The sequence below is a fragment of the Pteropus alecto genome, unplaced genomic scaffold (assembly GCF_000325575.1).
Source record: "Pteropus alecto unplaced genomic scaffold, ASM32557v1 scaffold98, whole genome shotgun sequence".
Lineage (NCBI taxonomy): Eukaryota > Metazoa > Chordata > Mammalia > Chiroptera > Pteropodidae > Pteropus > Pteropus alecto.
The window spans coordinates 5,706,882-5,723,209 of NW_006443570.1; the positions used below are offsets into that span (position 1 = coordinate 5,706,882).

At 55.6% G+C, this 16,328-nt stretch overlaps 1 protein-coding gene across 13 annotated transcripts in view; it reads left to right on the forward strand.

The window, feature by feature from the left end:
* The window catches only part of CACNA1G (calcium voltage-gated channel subunit alpha1 G), a 63,244-nt gene that overhangs the window by 20,927 nt on the left and 25,989 nt on the right, over window positions 1-16,328 (forward strand). For all 13 annotated transcript variants that reach the window (XM_025041684.1, XM_025041678.1, XM_025041676.1 and 10 more), the window contains 7 exons: window positions 8,164-8,315; window positions 9,123-9,308; window positions 9,394-9,508; window positions 9,590-9,745; window positions 14,107-14,191; window positions 14,278-14,471; window positions 15,290-15,721. In XM_025041684.1, the coding sequence (XP_024897452.1) occupies window positions 8,164-8,315; window positions 9,123-9,308; window positions 9,394-9,508; window positions 9,590-9,745; window positions 14,107-14,191; window positions 14,278-14,471; window positions 15,290-15,721 (1,320 nt within the window). The remainder of the gene's footprint in view (window positions 1-8,163; window positions 8,316-9,122; window positions 9,309-9,393; window positions 9,509-9,589; window positions 9,746-14,106; window positions 14,192-14,277; window positions 14,472-15,289; window positions 15,722-16,328) is intronic.

Sequence of the window (16,328 nt, forward strand, 5' to 3'; positions counted from 1 at the left end):
ACAGGGCACAGTATGGGGGAGGGCCAGAAGCACAAGGCACCAAAGCGGAGAGTTTTATAAGGAGTTCAGAATCAGTGGGGCACTGGGTAGGAGCTGGGTTGGGCAAGTGATAAGAGATGAGTTTGGAAAAAACTCAGGGCCAGGTCCTGAGAGGCATAGATGGAGTTTGGATTCTGTCCTGAAGGTGATAGGTTTTCAACAAAGGTTTTAAGCAGGTCAATGATATGAGCAGGTTTGTGTGCATGGAAGCCATGTGGGGAGTAGAAGGGAGGGGGGAATCAAGAGGCAGGGAGGCCAACGAGAGGGTTACTGCAGTGGTCCGGGCGGTTCATACATCTCTGTCCCTGGAGAAGGAGAGGAGAGGGCTGGGGAGAGCTGGCAGGTGCCTGAATCTGCAGGATGCAACACCAATTGGATATCTGGGGGGATGTGGCAGTCAGAATGACACCCATATTTCTGCTTGGGGTGAGAACACTGGGGCCTGAGCAGATTTGGGCTGGAGGACAGTGCGTATAAGATGCCCATGGGACATCCCGGTATCTATACAGCAGGTTGCTGGAGCTCAGTAGAGAGACTGTCACCTGGAACCTGTCTCCTCCTGGATCTGCAATGGGTCAAGGCCGCTCTAGGAGACGAGAGGCTGCCGGGAGGGGGTCTTGGGGCACAGGAGATTGCTAATCACCTCTTCCTGGCTCTGGGTTGCTGAGGGCAGGGACTAACCTCATATTCTAGAAGAGAGACAGCAGCATGTGGGAAGGAGGGGAAGAGCATGTGGCTCAGTGGTCTCCTGGGCTGCAGAGGAAAGTTGGGGGGAGGAGGGAGGTCCACAGAAAAGAGCCTTTCGGTCCAAGAGAGACAATGCAGGTGACGAGTCCGCTCATTGCTCCAACTCGGGGCCCATCCTGTCACTCTAGATACATGTCCAGAGAGGGTTTCTATTTATAAGTGAGTGAGGTTGACTGTTCAAGGCGAGGGAAGTGGGTGGGGGTGGGGGAGTGTCTAGCTGTGGTAGGTCTTAGCTTTTCAGAGGATTCACAGACCCCTTTTGGATTCTTCTGAAAGCTAGGGACCCTCTCTCCAGAAAACACACACATGAATAGACACCCCAAATGTGACCTTTGAGGACAAGTGTTTGTGGATACCTCTCATTCCAAGCCTATCCTTTGGGTCCTTTGCCTCCGGACAGAGGAGTCCTGGCTGAGGAGCTGGGGCTGGGGTCCAAGCAGGACTTTGGGGGATGACCCTTTCACAACTACCCTGGTCCCAGACTTTTAAAAGATATCCAAATATGAGAGGGAAAAGGGTGCTGTTTCAGAGATGACTGGCTAAAGGGGTGCTCGCATTCCTTCAGGCATCCTCTGGCTCTAGGCTCCCCCAATTCAGCAAACAAGAGGGAGCACAGCACTCTAGCATAGAATAATAGAATGGCAGGGGTGGAGGCAGAGCTAGAAGCACCCGTGAAACTGAGGTGAAGCAGAAAAATCATTCTGCTTCATGGACGATTATGCCAAATGCCGTAAGGGAGGCTTCTGGGGACAGAGAAAGATGCTGACACCCAGGTGGGGGATTTGGAAGGGCTTCATGAAGGAGGTGGCTTTTGAGATGGCCTTGAAAGATAAGTGGAATTGGTAGTCAGGGCTAGGAGCTGAGAGATACAGGTGGAGGGATTAGAGCGAGTTCTGGCAGCCTGGCCAGGGTGGCATGGAATTCTCTGAAGTACAGCCATGTTGCCTTCCCACCCCCACCCTGAGCTACTGAGCAGGAATTATGTGAGTCCAGAAGAGCTGAAGGAAGCCTGAGATTCCAGTAGGTGCGGGCTGGGTTGGGGGAGGGGCTGGAGGCTATTTCTGTCCTTCAGATCAGAGACTGAGGGCCCCAAGTATGGTTGTGGCAGGGAGAGCAAGGAGGTGGGGGTCAGCCATTCCATTGGTAGGGTCTACAGCTTGGCACCTGCAGCTGGAGGGGTGGAGGGCAGTCCTGAATCTTAGATAATTCCCAGCTTCCAAGACAGAATCCTGGAGAGGGATAGAGCCAGGAAGTCGGGGAAGGACAGGTTTGGGAGAGGAGGTGAGAGGGTTTATTTTGGACATGCTGCCTGAGCTGGCTGCAGGCCACCCTGGGAAGGCTCTCAGGCAGGCTGGCTCTCGGGGTGAGGAGCCAAGGGCTTGGGGGAGATTGTTTAGTGTCCTCTACACCCAGTGACAGCTGGGGAGGTGGGAGTGGGGGAGATGGCGTGACGGGGAGCCACGGAAAGGGCGTGGGCTCGGACTCAACTCTGAAGAATGTTGGCCTGAGAGGAGAAAGGCAGCCTAGAAGGGCAGGAGATGGTCACCAGCACAGGGTCAGGGAAGCCAGGGCAGGCTGGCCATCAGGCGGGAGGGCTTGGCAGCTGGCTCAGATGCGGCTCAGGCATCCACTAAGAGGAGGGTCAGGGAGAGGTTCCTCAGAGAGAGCTGGAATGATGGGGCCCAGGCTCCAGGGCTGAATGGGCCTGGATGCACATGAAGGCTTCTGCTTTTAGGCAGAGGAAAGGAGATTGGAGGATTTGGGGGAAAAGGGGATAACTAATGGAACAGAATGGGGCCCAGGGAAGCCTGGTGGCTGTGGTGAGATAAAGGTGCGGGTGGAGGAGGGGCTGGCTCCTTTCCTGCGTCCTCACTGCCTGGAGGACACGGGAGGAGGCGGAGGCAGAAGCAGGGAACCAGAGCTGTTTGGGGGAAGGAGGGAAGTGGAGCCCTATGAAGCAGGAGACCAGACTGAGAGTGGGGATGGGGACCGAGGAGAGGGAGAATTTGCAGGGAGCTCCTGGGGGAGAGAGATGGAGACCCAGCAATAGAGGATGGTGAATGAAGGTGCAGAGCAGCATGGGGCCCCCAGCAGGGCATCGCCCTGTCTGGTCAGCACTGGTTCGTGACCCTAGCAATGCTCAGCAATTCAACAGCCGCATTGGAGAGGCACAAGGGGTGGGGACTTATCTGGCCTGGGGCTGGGCAGGTCAGGAGCCCTCTACGATCTGCAGCATGAGGGCAGCCTTCAAATGGTCCACCACGGGCTCCGGGTTTTGAGGTTGTCCTGGCAGATGAGGAGAAGGGGCCACAGCGCCAGAATTTTAACAACTCGCAGAGGCTTCGAGTTGTCTTTCTCCAAGCTAAGTGAGCACTGCAGGTGCCCTGTGCCTACTTAGCTTGTGTGTTTACTTGGGGTGGCTTCAGGGAGTTGGTGGGGAATTGTGGAGAGGGGCTAAAGCCCCCCTTGTTAGGAGGCACTGGGGCACAATGATACTCCAGCAGGCAATGTTCCAAGCTGGAGAGCTTCCAGGGGGTTGGCACAGAGCAAGGTCATGATCTGTATGATGAGGCCTGTGGGGTTTCCTGGAAACCTCCTGCCACACAGATGTCCCCTGACTTGCCACACCTCCTTGAAAGAGGAGGAAGAGGAAGGAGGAGGAGGTCCTACTGACACAGTGACCCTCACCCCATCACTGTGGCCTGCCTGGACCACCTCTCATAGGTGTGTGGAAGCAGCAGGCAGGACTGTGGAAAGAAGAGGTGAGGTGAGCCAAGGAGTCAGAATCGGGAGCAGAGGTTTCAAGGTCAGTGGAACAGGCGGGAGCTAAGGAGACAGAGTGGGAGTGGCACTTGGGCAGGGCTGAGGTGACTTGTTCAAGCCCCACTCAGCTCTCAGCCAGCTTGTCTACTCCCTCGCACCTTCCTTGCAAAAGGCACTGTTCCCAGCCTCCAATTTAGTCGGAGCCAGCTCTCAGGCCTCCTGCTTGGACCTCTGCAACATCCTCTAATTGGTCTCCATCTCTTCATCTCTCTAAGCCATCCGCATGCTGCCATCACTGCAGCCAGATTAATCTTCTTAATACACCATTTTTACATCTCTTCCCCCCACACCAGAAGCCTCAATGGCAGCATGTGGGCAGAGGCAAGTCCAGCCTAGATTGTGGAGCAGATCATTCCGCCTGGCCCTGCTGACCTTGTAGCCTTGTCCCCCGCCAGCCTCTCCATCCTCTGACCCAGGCAGACCACTTGATTCTTGGTCTCCAGGTTGGCCTATGCATTCCTTCCTCTGCACCTTGGCTCACACTGGCCCCAGCTGGCCGTGCCCTCCACAGGAGCTCTCCTCCCACCGCTTCCTCCCCACTGGCCCACTGACCTCAGCTGGGTTTGAGCTCCTGGGCTGCTCCTGGTATTTGCCCCAGCATGGTGCCTAGTTACAGCACTGCAGGCACTCTGTGCTGCCACGTGTGAGGCCTCCTTCCACTGTCAGTGCCCACAGGGCCTCGTGAGCATGGCTCTTAGCTGGGTGTATTCACAGGTTTAAACTCCTGTGTTCTGCAGGGCTGACTTGCCACGTAGCAGTGTTACCCTGTTTAACAGAAAAGGCTACTGGGGATTAGAGAGGTTAAGGAACTTGCCCTAGATCGCACAGGTAGAAAGTTTCAGAATTGCTAGGCCTTTTATATTCAGATTGGACCCCACCTTTTATCACCAGTGTTGTGTACATTGTGGGTTAGTTGATGGAAGTGCTGTGGGTTTCAGGGGAATCCTGGTTCTGGGAAGTATTGAGCAGCTTACCTAGGGCTACAATTGATCTAAAGCAACAGGCTGAGGGGCCGGGAAGTGCTGGGAGATGGGAGATGGAAGATTTACAGTTAGCATCAGCCCAGAGAAGAATCTGGGGCCCCTGGGTGGGAGAAGCTCAGGCTGCTTGGCCTCAACTCACCTAAGCCCCCACTGGGCCTTGACATCTGTGAACAGGAGGGAGGATGCAGTCTAGACCTGAGAAAAGACTTCTTGGCAGCTGGGGAGGGCCAATGAGGAGAGGCTGGTACCCACCTGCCTGACGGCCTATGTGCATCTACATGGGCTCTGTGTGGGTGTGGGTGTGTGCGTGTGGGTGGGGGGTGGCAGTGTGGACAGATGCAGAGAAAAACACAGATGGACCTAGCTCTGTATCTTTCTAAGTGAGCAAATGGTGTGACCTCCTTTAAATTACCACACCTCCAGGAGCAGGCCATCTAGGAGGCAGGGAGGAAATACACCCTGGGAGGAAGGTATGAGCCAGTGCCGGGCCCATGGAGTGGACTTGCAGAAGTTGGCTCTCTCCCCACCCCTTCGCAGTTACAGTGGCCGGGATCATGGCTCTGGTCCCTGGGGCAACCGTGTTGCTAAGATCGTGTCTCTGCATCCTCCTCCTGCGTTTAGAGAATGTTCCCAGCCTCCAATTTAGGAACTTGAGCAGACCTGGCTATCTGGGGGAGGAGAGCTTTTTTCCCATGAATCACGGGGGATTCCAGGGCCCTGGGAGGGAATAGGCATTGCCCCTAAGTGTTTCCAGTGAGAGTGGAGGAGAGAGAGTGTGGGCTGAGGGAGAATGTCCGGCCCTCCACTCTATCTGCTTCTCCAATGCCACAGCTGCGTGGAGGGGCAAGGTGGGGGCTTCAGCCTTTGCTGACAACCTCCTTGATGAGGAACAGGTGACGCAGGCCTTGAGGGAGCCCTGCACCATCCTTCTGATGGGACTCTTGGTGTGAGGGTGAGCGAGCGTGTGTGGGTCTGTGTGTCCATGAGCTGTCGGGTATAGACTGTCTCGCCCTGTGGTGGAGAACATCAGGGAACAATGAGAATATTCTTTTTCCACATTCCTGGTAGTAGTTGTACTTTTAGGGGTCACCGATTGAATGAATACATGATAACAAAAGCTACAGAGTGTTCAGTTACTTAAAAAAAGTTTTATTAATTTTTATTTTTGGCAGCTTTTTTGACGCATAATTTATATGCCATAATATTCACCTATTGTAAGTGTACCTCAGCTATGCTTTCAAATCAACTCGTTCTTTATTCATACATCTATGTTCATGTGAAATATAATTTTACATACATTAGAAGACACATTATGTATTCAGTCCATCTGTGTGTCTGGATTCATAGGCCCATCATTGTCACCCGGGTTGGATTTGGGTCCTGACTGGTATTATATTGGCGTCAGAGTGAGGAGGGATGGGGGCCCACTCCCTGGCTTTCCCTGACCTATGACTTTGAGCCAATCATTCACCATCTCTTGACTTCTTTTGCTCATCTGTAAAACAAGGAAAGTCTGATGGCTTTTATGTGGCATGAGGTGAGACATACTATGAGCCTGGGAACCCACAAAGCATTGCACCTGTGTGGTCTGTGTTCCTCACTTTTATCCAATCCAAAGATGGACAACTGGGCAGGTGGCAGAGTGACAAGGAGGCAGGCTTGCTGACCATGGCTCCCTGGCAGACTGGCTTGGAGCACAGAGTTGGGGATCCACCCTGTCAGGAGGGGTCTGAGCCCTGGGCTTTATCTGTCCTGATAATGGCCCCTCCCACCACCTGCACCAGGCTCACATGGAAGGACAGAAGGTCCTCTCTTCCCGTGATCCTATTCACTAGGTCAGGTGGCAGTGCCCCTTCCTTCCCCCACTTGCAGTCTGGGGAGCAAAATCTCTAGATATGACAGCTTCTCTTCTTCTGAGTAGCCATGGACCCTCAAACACCCTCATCTGACAATCAGAAGTCCCTTCCTTCCAACTCTCCCCACCTCCCACCCAGGCTGGCCGTACAGATTGGGGCCATAAGGATACATTTGGTGGCGCCCGAGGCCTAGTTCCATGCTTGGGTGACCTACCTGGGCAGCTGGCCAGATGAAACAGCTGGGTGAATAGGAGGAGGTGTCTGATGCACTAAGAGCTTCATCTGGTTATTTATTTATTATTCTTTAGTAGCTACCATGGACTAATCCCAGACCCTGGGTTGGGTTTTTGAGTGGTCAAACACCCTATCAGGTGGAGAGTGGGCTCCAAGGAGACAGTCGTCTCTACCCTGAATCCCTAGCCCAGCCACACCCTTTCCTTTCTCCCCGAAGAGCTCATTCCTTGTGCTCTTCCTGTGCTGCCTTCCCCTCCCTTCTGCTTGGAGAGACCTCACTCACCCTTCAGAGTTCACTTCAAGTGCTAGCTCCTAAGACTTTCCCAGTGTGCTCACCTTCTGTCCCCAAACTCCTGGATTTACTGTCTGGATAATTTATTTTGTCATTGAAGCATCTAAGGCCTCTTGTGGTTATTCAGCTGTTTTGTGTGTGTACAACTTGTTTTCAGCTAGATGCTAAGCCCCTGGGAGGCAGGGAGCGTGGCTGGCATGTTTTTGTAGCCCCTTTCATACTTGGCGCATTGCTAGGCATGCCGTAGGCATCTAATACTGAAAAGAGGAGGAAGGTAAGGAGGTGACTAGTGAGCTGGAATGGCAGATGAGATTGAGTTTGTTAGTAGTTCTGATGACCTCACTAGGATGCGTCCTTGGTTCTAATCCCAGACCCTGGGTCGGAGCAAAATAATAATTACCTCTAGTGTTTTATTTGGCCAGAGAGGTTGAGAATCTTGCTGAAGGTCTCACAGTGAGTTAATAGGACAGGCTGAGAGTTAACCCAGATAGCAGCTCCAGGAGCCTTCTCATCTGTGATAACCCTTCTTGGGGTTTCCCTTCTGCCCATCAGCATGTCGTGTGTATATGCATGCATTTGTGTGTGTGCGAATTTGTGTGTGTTTGTACATGTGTATGCTTATTTGTGTGTATATGTATGTTTGTGTATGTGCATGTGTCTGGAAGGAAGCAATGTAGCCAACAGTTGTTCAAGAGAAGGCTGACAAGTCCACAGAGTAATTGTAGAGCACACGTGACTTTGTGTGTGGCTCTGTGACTGGTATGCATGTGAGGCCTTGACAATTGCCCTGTGACTTGGGCTAGCATCATTGCACTGCTGGCTTGGGCCCACTGAGCTGACCTGGCAGCACAAGGCAAGATGGATCTCGACACTCCCAGCAGGAGGTGGGCAGAAGTCACAGCGCGGGCCTCTGGTGAGCCTGTGACCCCAGGATCTGAGACCCAGAGCCAAGAATGGCAGAGGACAGAGGGGCTGAGGTTTTATGTCGTGGCTGTCTCTCAGTGCATTTCCTCATGGACCTTTCAGGGGAGGGTCTTCCCCATGAGCCTGGGCATCCAGCCCCGCCCTGGCCCCCTTCCCCAGCTCGCTGGTCCTGCTCCTTCTCTCCCTATGGCCCCCTGTTCGGGAGGACTGGGATGAGGGGCTCAGGGACAAGCCATGGCTGCTTCACGCCTGCCCTGCCCTCCAGCCCGAGGAGCTTACCAACGCTCTGGAAATCAGCAACATCGTCTTCACCAGCCTCTTTGCCCTGGAGATGCTGTTGAAGCTGCTCGTCTACGGTCCCTTCGGCTACATCAAGAACCCCTACAACATCTTCGATGGTGTCATTGTTGTAATCAGGTATGACTGCCCCTTCACTGCCTCTAGCCTGAGGAACGCCCAAGGGGAGCCTTGGGGTGAGGAGCCACTCAGCCTGTACCTCTGAGGTGAAGGGGTCTGGAGCCAGGCCCCACTGACCCACAGACCCTCCTACCCCGCCATGGGTGGAGACTCTTTGGGCCCACCATGCTCCACTCTACCCTCTCTCTTGGCCCTACCTTGCTCAGGAGGAACTTGGCTTCATATCTCCTTTGGCCAGTCCCCTCTGTAGTCTCCTCTCCCCCACTTCTTGTCCTCGACCACACGCAGGCCTGGGTGAGGACTGGGGAGTTGGCCTTGGAGAGGAGTTAGAGGAAGTATGAGGCCCAGGCAGCTGTCCCTACTTGCAAAGTGCTGGGAAACCGTCTCAGATGCCGGCAGCTTGCTTTAGGATTTCCTAGATCTTGGGAAACTGCTCCATTCTCCCAGGCCTAGGCCCAGGAGCACTGCATTATTGCTTTTTGGATTGGCTTTAGATTTCATTAAAAGAGAACGAAGCAAATATTCCATAACTTGATGCTGTTGCATTGGCCGGACTGAGGGAGAGGGCTGTCCATTGCCAGGATATGATCTCTGGCCCGAAGGGGAGAGTGGAGAGGGGTAGAGCCGTCACCCAGATCCTTGCCATCTTGGCGGCTCCTGCTTGGAGTCCCGAGGGCCAGTCTGTGCACCACTTTCTCAGGATGTGCTGGCCAGTTCAGGCCCCCAGGGGCTGCCGGCCCCTCGCAAAGGGAGGAGCAGGCAGAGGGTGAGCATGCGGCGGGCTCAGGCTCCCTGCCCCCCTTGCAGTGTGTGGGAGATCGTGGGCCAGCAGGGGGGCGGCCTGTCGGTGCTGCGGACCTTCCGCCTGATGCGGGTGCTGAAGCTGGTGCGCTTCCTGCCGGCGCTGCAGCGGCAGCTCGTGGTGCTTATGAAGACCATGGACAACGTGGCCACCTTCTGCATGCTGCTCATGCTCTTCATCTTCATCTTCAGGTGAGGGCAGGTGCCAGCTGGGAGAAGGGTCTCAGGGGCAGGGGTGCTGGGACCTGACCCCCCCTCGTGACTCCTGTGTCTTCAGCATCCTGGGCATGCATCTCTTCGGCTGCAAATTTGCATCCGAGCGGGACGGGGACACGCTGCCGGACCGGAAGAATTTTGACTCCCTGCTCTGGGCCATCGTCACCGTTTTTCAGGTGCGAGGGAAACAGGGCAGGGTGGGTGGGGGCGGTCGGGTGCCCTTGGTAAAAGCCCTGACGTCCATCCTCTGCCCACAGATCCTGACCCAGGAGGACTGGAACAAGGTGCTCTACAACGGAATGGCCTCCACGTCGTCCTGGGCTGCCCTTTACTTCATCGCCCTCATGACCTTTGGCAACTACGTGCTCTTTAACCTGCTTGTTGCCATTCTGGTGGAGGGCTTCCAGGCCGAGGTAATCCCCCACCCACAACAGTACACTTCTACGAGGAATCGGCTCCCTGCTTGCGCTTTGGTGGCCTGGGAGGTCCCGCAGGAAGCGCCCTTCATATTTGGTGGGGAGATTAGGGGTGGGAGGCTCTGGTCTAGGGCAGCCCTTCAGCACTTGGGGTACAGGGTGGTTGTGAGAGTCCCTGGGTCCTGGGTTAGCTGCTGAATGGGCTTCCTCATCAAAGATGGCTAGACCCTTCCCCAGAGAGCTGGAAAAGTGTTGGCACACAGTGCAGCTGGATCCCTGAGAACAGGTGCTCTTGGGGGACACATCTGAGCTGAAGGATGGGGGAAACTTGTATGCAAGTCATCTGAGATCTGGCTGAACTGATGAAGATGCCACCAGGGCCCAGGCAGGGCTGAGCTGCCCAGAGTGAGAAATGAGACCAATTAGCTGCAGGCATGGCAGAGATGAGCGTCCTATTTCCAGCCCAGGCTCCATCACCTTCGTCACAGTCAGCGTCATCAATTAATATTGATTTACATTGATTCCGCCCTTTCTGTGCCAGGATACAACCTCTGCCTGAAGGGCTGCACCCCTTTCCTCTCTCTCAGCTCTGCCCCTCTTCCCACCCCAGGCCCAGCCCAGTGCCTTGCACAGGGCAGGTTGACCCAACCTAGAAATGCTCCAGGTTGGATGTGGAGAAGCTCTTGGTCCAGTTCTCTCTGGGTGACCCGGATGGAAACTCCCGCTGCGGCCTGGTCTATAAATATTCGGCACATGGTGGAAAAACAAAAATCTATTTTCCGCCTCTTTCCCAGCCTTGTGAGGGAGGGCTGTTCCCCGAGGGCCAGGCTGGGCTAGTGGGGTGCGGGGGCATCTGTCCCACACTGGCCTTTTCCCGCTTCTGTTGTAGTTGCCCATTATTGCATTTCCTCCCCCTGAGTGACAGTGAGGGCAGCTGGTGGGGGTGAGCCCTGCCTTGGTGATGGCTGGGCCTATTGCAGGAGGGAGGGACGCTGGTGCTCTCCCTGGGACAGGACACTTATTTGGGGCCTCTTTGGGGCCTGAAGGTGTAAGGGGTGCCATTGTGCTCCCACAGGGTCCAGAGTCTCTATGGAGACCCACCACTCTCAGTCACTCTCTTGGCCTGTGATAGGAGGAGCTGAGTGGGACTGTGGGTCCTTCAGCCCCTTCCAGCTCCTGACAACTAATACTCTCTCAGAAAAATTCCTGCGGAACTCTGGAGGGAAATGGAAAATACCCCAGGCCTATTCCTCTCCCCTCAGCAGCCGTTCAGCCACCTCGGTGGTCCTGGAGGTGCCCAGAACAGACAGCCCCCTCCCCGCCACTGGTTTTTTCAGCAAACACCTTGTTAAATCGAGTGCCATAGAGCCAGCCTGGTTGCTAGGCAGCAGCAAAGTCTATGTGTGGGAACAAGAGCAACCTGGCCCTCAAGCCTGGCCTGGTCATTCTGGCCCTGCTGGGGGCCTGCAGCTGTCTCAGCCTAAGGTGTCAGCCTAGGGCCATATTCTCCTCAACCTTCAGAGTACAAGTGACTACAGGGAGGGTCTCACTCAGGGCATAATGCTTTGGGTCTGGGGTGGGATGGAGAAAGGATTTCAGGATCAATACCCCCTCCATGGGGGTGGGCAATGGTAAGGCCCTGAAGTTCCTTGGGAGGGGCTGGACCAGCTGCTCACTGTCCCGCATGTGGCGAGCCAACACCTGGGGTGCAAGAGGTGGCCACTCAATATTAGTGACTTGGACACCTCCAGAGGCACCTGCTCTCTCCTGTATGGAGTTTCAGGGAGTTGTACCTGTGGCTGTGAGGGAGCCCCACAACCTGGCAGGAGAGGCTGGTTCTTGCTGTTGTAATGGCATGAGGCCACCTACGTCAGTGGAGGAAGTAAGTGGCCACCCCATTTTGTTGGGTGTCATCAGCAGGAGGCCTCAAGAGTGGCCCCCTGCAGGCCTTGCTTCCCTGCCAAGAGGTAGGAGGAGGTGGCTAAGGGGATGGGGCCAGCTGGCTCTTGATTTCCCAACTTGCAGGGGGCAGTGCCCTGAATCCCTGCATATTTATCATCCACACACTTAATTAAATGAACAGGCAGCAGGCCCTGTGTGAGGCCATTAATTAATATTCAACAACATCATAGCCATCATCCCAGTGTTACTTGTCACATCCCATCCCAGTTGGAGCAGCCAGACCTGTACTGACTGGGGGAGATGCAAGCAGAGCATATGGGAGTTAGGAAGCCTGTTCCCATTCCTGACCTTGTCTCCTCCCTAGTCGCTGACTTCGATCCACTCCTTCCCACCCTCCCTGCCCATTCTCCCAGCCAGGAAGGGGGAGCTGGAGACTTGGCTTTGAGGCCCAGACGCACTTCCTATTCTTTGTGTGACTTGGGTGATTTTCTTAACTTCTCCAAACCTTGGGTGCCTCCTCTAAGGTGGTGCTGGCAGCTCCCCCTTCCCACCTTGCAAGGAAGCAAGCTAGTGGTGAAGAAGCAGTCGGCGGTGGCTGGAAAACCCCAGTGAATGGTAGCTGTTATTAGGACTCTCTGGGGCTTGATCTCCTTTCCTGCCCTTGTTCCCATCTTCCTGGCGTGGCCTCCTCCTCTCTCACCCTTCAGATTCATTCTGGCCTGAGGGCCTATGGTTGAATTCTGGAAGGCCATTCTGTCCCCTTTCTTCTCCTCCCACCCCTGTGTCTTGTTTCCCTTGCTGTCGGGTTTGCATCCCTCCTTTTCTTCATCCTCTTTGGACACTGCTGATGTTTGAAAGCCTGAGCGCCTGTGACCAGCGCCCGTCCCCTGCCTTCCCCTCTCCCTGTAGGAAATCAGCAAACGGGAAGATGCGAGTGGACAGTTAAGCTGTATTCAGCTGCCTGTCGACTCCCAGGGGGTAGGTACGCGATCATGAGTCGGCATGACCCCCGTGCCCTGTGCCCCCTCCACTTCGCCTCCGTGTCTCTGTGCTCGTGTTCACGCTCAGCTGCTGTGCAACCTGTGGTCGCCGTGGTGGTCCTTGGTGTTGTGAGCTGGCTTCGATTTTAAGTCCCTTCCCCCTTGAGAACATTGAGGGAAGGAGCCTCCTTGCCTCTGCCCCCATCAACCTGCAAAGGGCACATTCTCATCCTTGACAGACTGGTGGATGCAGGGAGAAGGAAGGGACTTAGAATCCTCTGTGTGCACGTGTGTGGTACACCGCGTGTGCGTGCCTAGGCAGAGGGCCCCTAGGAGTCCCAGTTACTGGGTCTCAGTGGAGTTGGGATCCGTGGCCATAGACTGTGCTCCCCCATCTATCTCCCCTCCCCCTTGCCCTGAGCCCCTGTTGGAGACCCCACAGGCTGCCTCAGCTCAGGACAAGTCTTTGGAGGGGGCGCAGATGGCTCTTGACAGAACGTGCCAGAATTTTAAATCCATTTTCCAGTCTCTGGTTCCTTGACCACCCAGGAGGTCCAGCAGACATTTCGGGGCACACTCCTCCTCTGGCCCTCACACTGAGCCTGTGCCCTGCTGTTTCCTGCAGTGGCACCAGAATTCGGGTAAAGTCAGGATTCTTGCAAGACCCCACAGTGCTGTATATCCCGAGCAGCCCCCTGGAGATCCCACTTGATAATTAAAGGCCTCGTTAGGGACGTAAACTGAGTTAATGAAAATGATCCCCTGAGATGCCAATTACGCAATATTTATGTCCTTATCGAAAGTAGCAATCAAGTATTTTTTAATAACTTCTTAAGAAGAAGTGTGTAATTACTGGGGAACCTACTGACCTGCTAAGAAGGAAGAAAAAACTGTCCCAGAGACAGGGAGAGAGGTAAAAATGGGGCCAGGGGAGGGGCAGGGGCTTGGGGAAGATAGAGGGAGAGGCAGAGGGACTGAAGTGGCGTCCTTGGGCTGAGCTGCTCAGTCTGGGATCTTTCAATTTCCTTCTGGGGTCCTCGGGTCTGAGGCTTGGGGAGGGCAGCCATGGGGGGAAAGCAGAGGGCACAAATGGCCTTCGGAACAGAGGCTCTAGTGACTACTTTACTCAGATCCTCAGCTCCCTTGGGCCTGTGCCACCCGCCCACCTGGGTATCCCCCATCCCCTGAGCCGTTCTTAGAGCCGGTCCCAGCCAGGCTGGTTGTGCTGTGGGCTCTGGGGTTAGCAGTGGCTTCTCTGAGGTGTGGCTGGTGGGAGGCAGGGGTGTTGAGGGCCCTGGGGAGCTCTGGGCCCCAAGCCTGGGTGGTCTAGTTTACGCCAGTGCATGTCTCGTGCCGTGGTTGCTGGTTCCCGTGGCCTATATGTAGTGTGTGCGTGTGAAGACAGGGAGACCGCCTGCTGTCCCACTGACCCCTGCCCAGCCAGGTCGATAATGGCCCGCTGCTCTCCCACCCTAGGGAGATGCCACCAAGTCGGAGTCAGAGCCCGATTTCTTCTCGCCCAGCTTGGATGGCGACGGGGACAGGAAGAAGCGCTTTGCCTGTGAGTCTCTATCCGGGGTGGGAGTGCAGCCCTCCGTCTTGGGCCAGCCTTGAGTGGACTCAGGGTCTCCCTGTCTCTCCCTGCAGTGGTGTCCTTGGGAGAGCACCCAGAGCTGCGGAGGAGCCTGTTGCCACCTCTTATCATCCACACGGCTGCCACGCCCATGTCCCTACCCAAGAGCTCCAGCACCGGCTTGGCAGAGGCACTGGGCCCCGCTTCCCGCCGCACCAGCAGCAGCGGGTCAGCTGAGCCAGGGGCGGCCCATGAGATGAAGTCACCGGTAGGGGTGCCTGTGGGTGCCCGACTGTGGGAGATGTGAGGACGTCAGGAGGGGAGAGAGGGTGGGCGTGGGCAGGCCCAGGAAGACACCCCTGAGCACGTGCTGGTCAGTGAGGGCTGGCATTTCAGGCGGTGGAGGAGGCCTAGCCTTGGGTTCGAATCCTGCTTCTTTTGTTTCCTGAGACACCTTGGGTGAGACTCAACCTCTGAGTCCCCTCTACAAAGTGTGGGGTCCTTACCTCCTTAATACCTCATCACAGTAATAGCAAACCCCATCCAGTCACTGATTCTGGGCCAGACACCTTTCTAGACACTGCTCATAAGTGTTCTAGAAACATTTAATCCTCACAGCAGCCCTATGAGGTAGATACTATTACTATCCCCATTTTACAGATGGAGATCTGCATCTCAGGTTGCCTTAGTGATGTGTGGGAAGCTCCGAAGTAAGTAGGTGACAGAGCCAGCATTTTAAGTCAGGAGGCTGGTGTTAGGGCCCCCGCTCTGGCCATTATTTTATACTGCCACTCAGCTGTAAGACTTCTTTCACTAAATGAGATATAGGTGCTAGTGTCATATCTATTTATGACACTACGGATGAGGAACTGAGGTGCAGAGAGGTTTAGTAACTTGCCTAAGATCACACAGCTGGTCGGAGTAAGCCAGGACCTAAAGCCAGGCATCCAAGACCAGAGCTCCTGCTCGTCATGTCTCTACACCTGATGTGAGGCCAGGGGGGCTCACAGGAGGCAGGGTGCGTGTGGGGGGTACAGGGCTGCATGGCCCTCGCTGAGACCACCCTCTCCTCTGCTCACCCCTCAGCCGAGCGCCCGTAGCTCTCCACATAGCCCCTGGAGTGCAGCGAGCAGCTGGACCAGCAGGCGCTCCAGCCGGAACAGCCTAGGCCGTGCGTCCAGCCTGAAGCGGAGGAGCCCGAGCGGGGAGCGCCGGTCCCTGTTGTCAGGCGAGGGCCAGGAGAGCCAGGACGAGGAGGAGAGCTCAGAAGAGGAGCGAGCCAGCCCAGCAGGCAGCGACCGTCGCCATGGGGGCTCCCTGGAGCGGGAAGCCAAGAGCTCCTTTGACTTGCCAGACACACTGCAGGTGCCCGGGTTACACCGCACAGCGAGTGGCCGCAGCTCAACCTCTGAGCACCAGGACTGCAATGGCAAGTCGGCTCTGGGGCACCTGGCTCGGAGCCTGCGGCCCGATGACCCCCCACTGGACGGAGATGATGGCGATGACGAGGGCAACCTGGTGAGGCTCCTGTGGGCACAGTGACATTGAGCAAGGGGAGCTGTGCCCAGCCTGGGGCAAGGCTGGACAACCCCTCCCAGCTCTGTGGCCTTCACGAAGTTACCATTATGCCCAAGGGGTCTCAGGGGTGCCAGCCCTGGAGGCTGAGCTCCAAACACCCCCCTTTCCCCCTCTATCCTCCCTACCTAGCCCCAGATCCTCATCACGCCTGGTGCTGTGGCTCTGAGGTCCTTGGTGGATATGAATAGTTTTAGGCAGATGTCTATGAATCTTTCATGGCACTCCCCCTGTGACTCAGAAAGACCCATCACTCATCTCTCCAAACTAATGCCCTCTCCTGTCCCCCTCTCTCATCTCGACTTCATCACAACCTTGACTTCACGCTCGCCCTTGCCCATTACCCCTCCCCCAGCCCCCGGCCACCACCTTTAACTCTGGGATGGGCACAGGGTCCTGGGACCTCCAGGTTAGCATGTAAGGAGAAAGGGCCAGTGTCTCCTCATCCCAGGTGTGTCTTTGAATAGACAACTCTGATGGGTACAGTGTTTGATAATTGATGTGGCTTCCAAGCCCAGCAGGATGGGAAGGAGGGAGGACAAACGGGGGC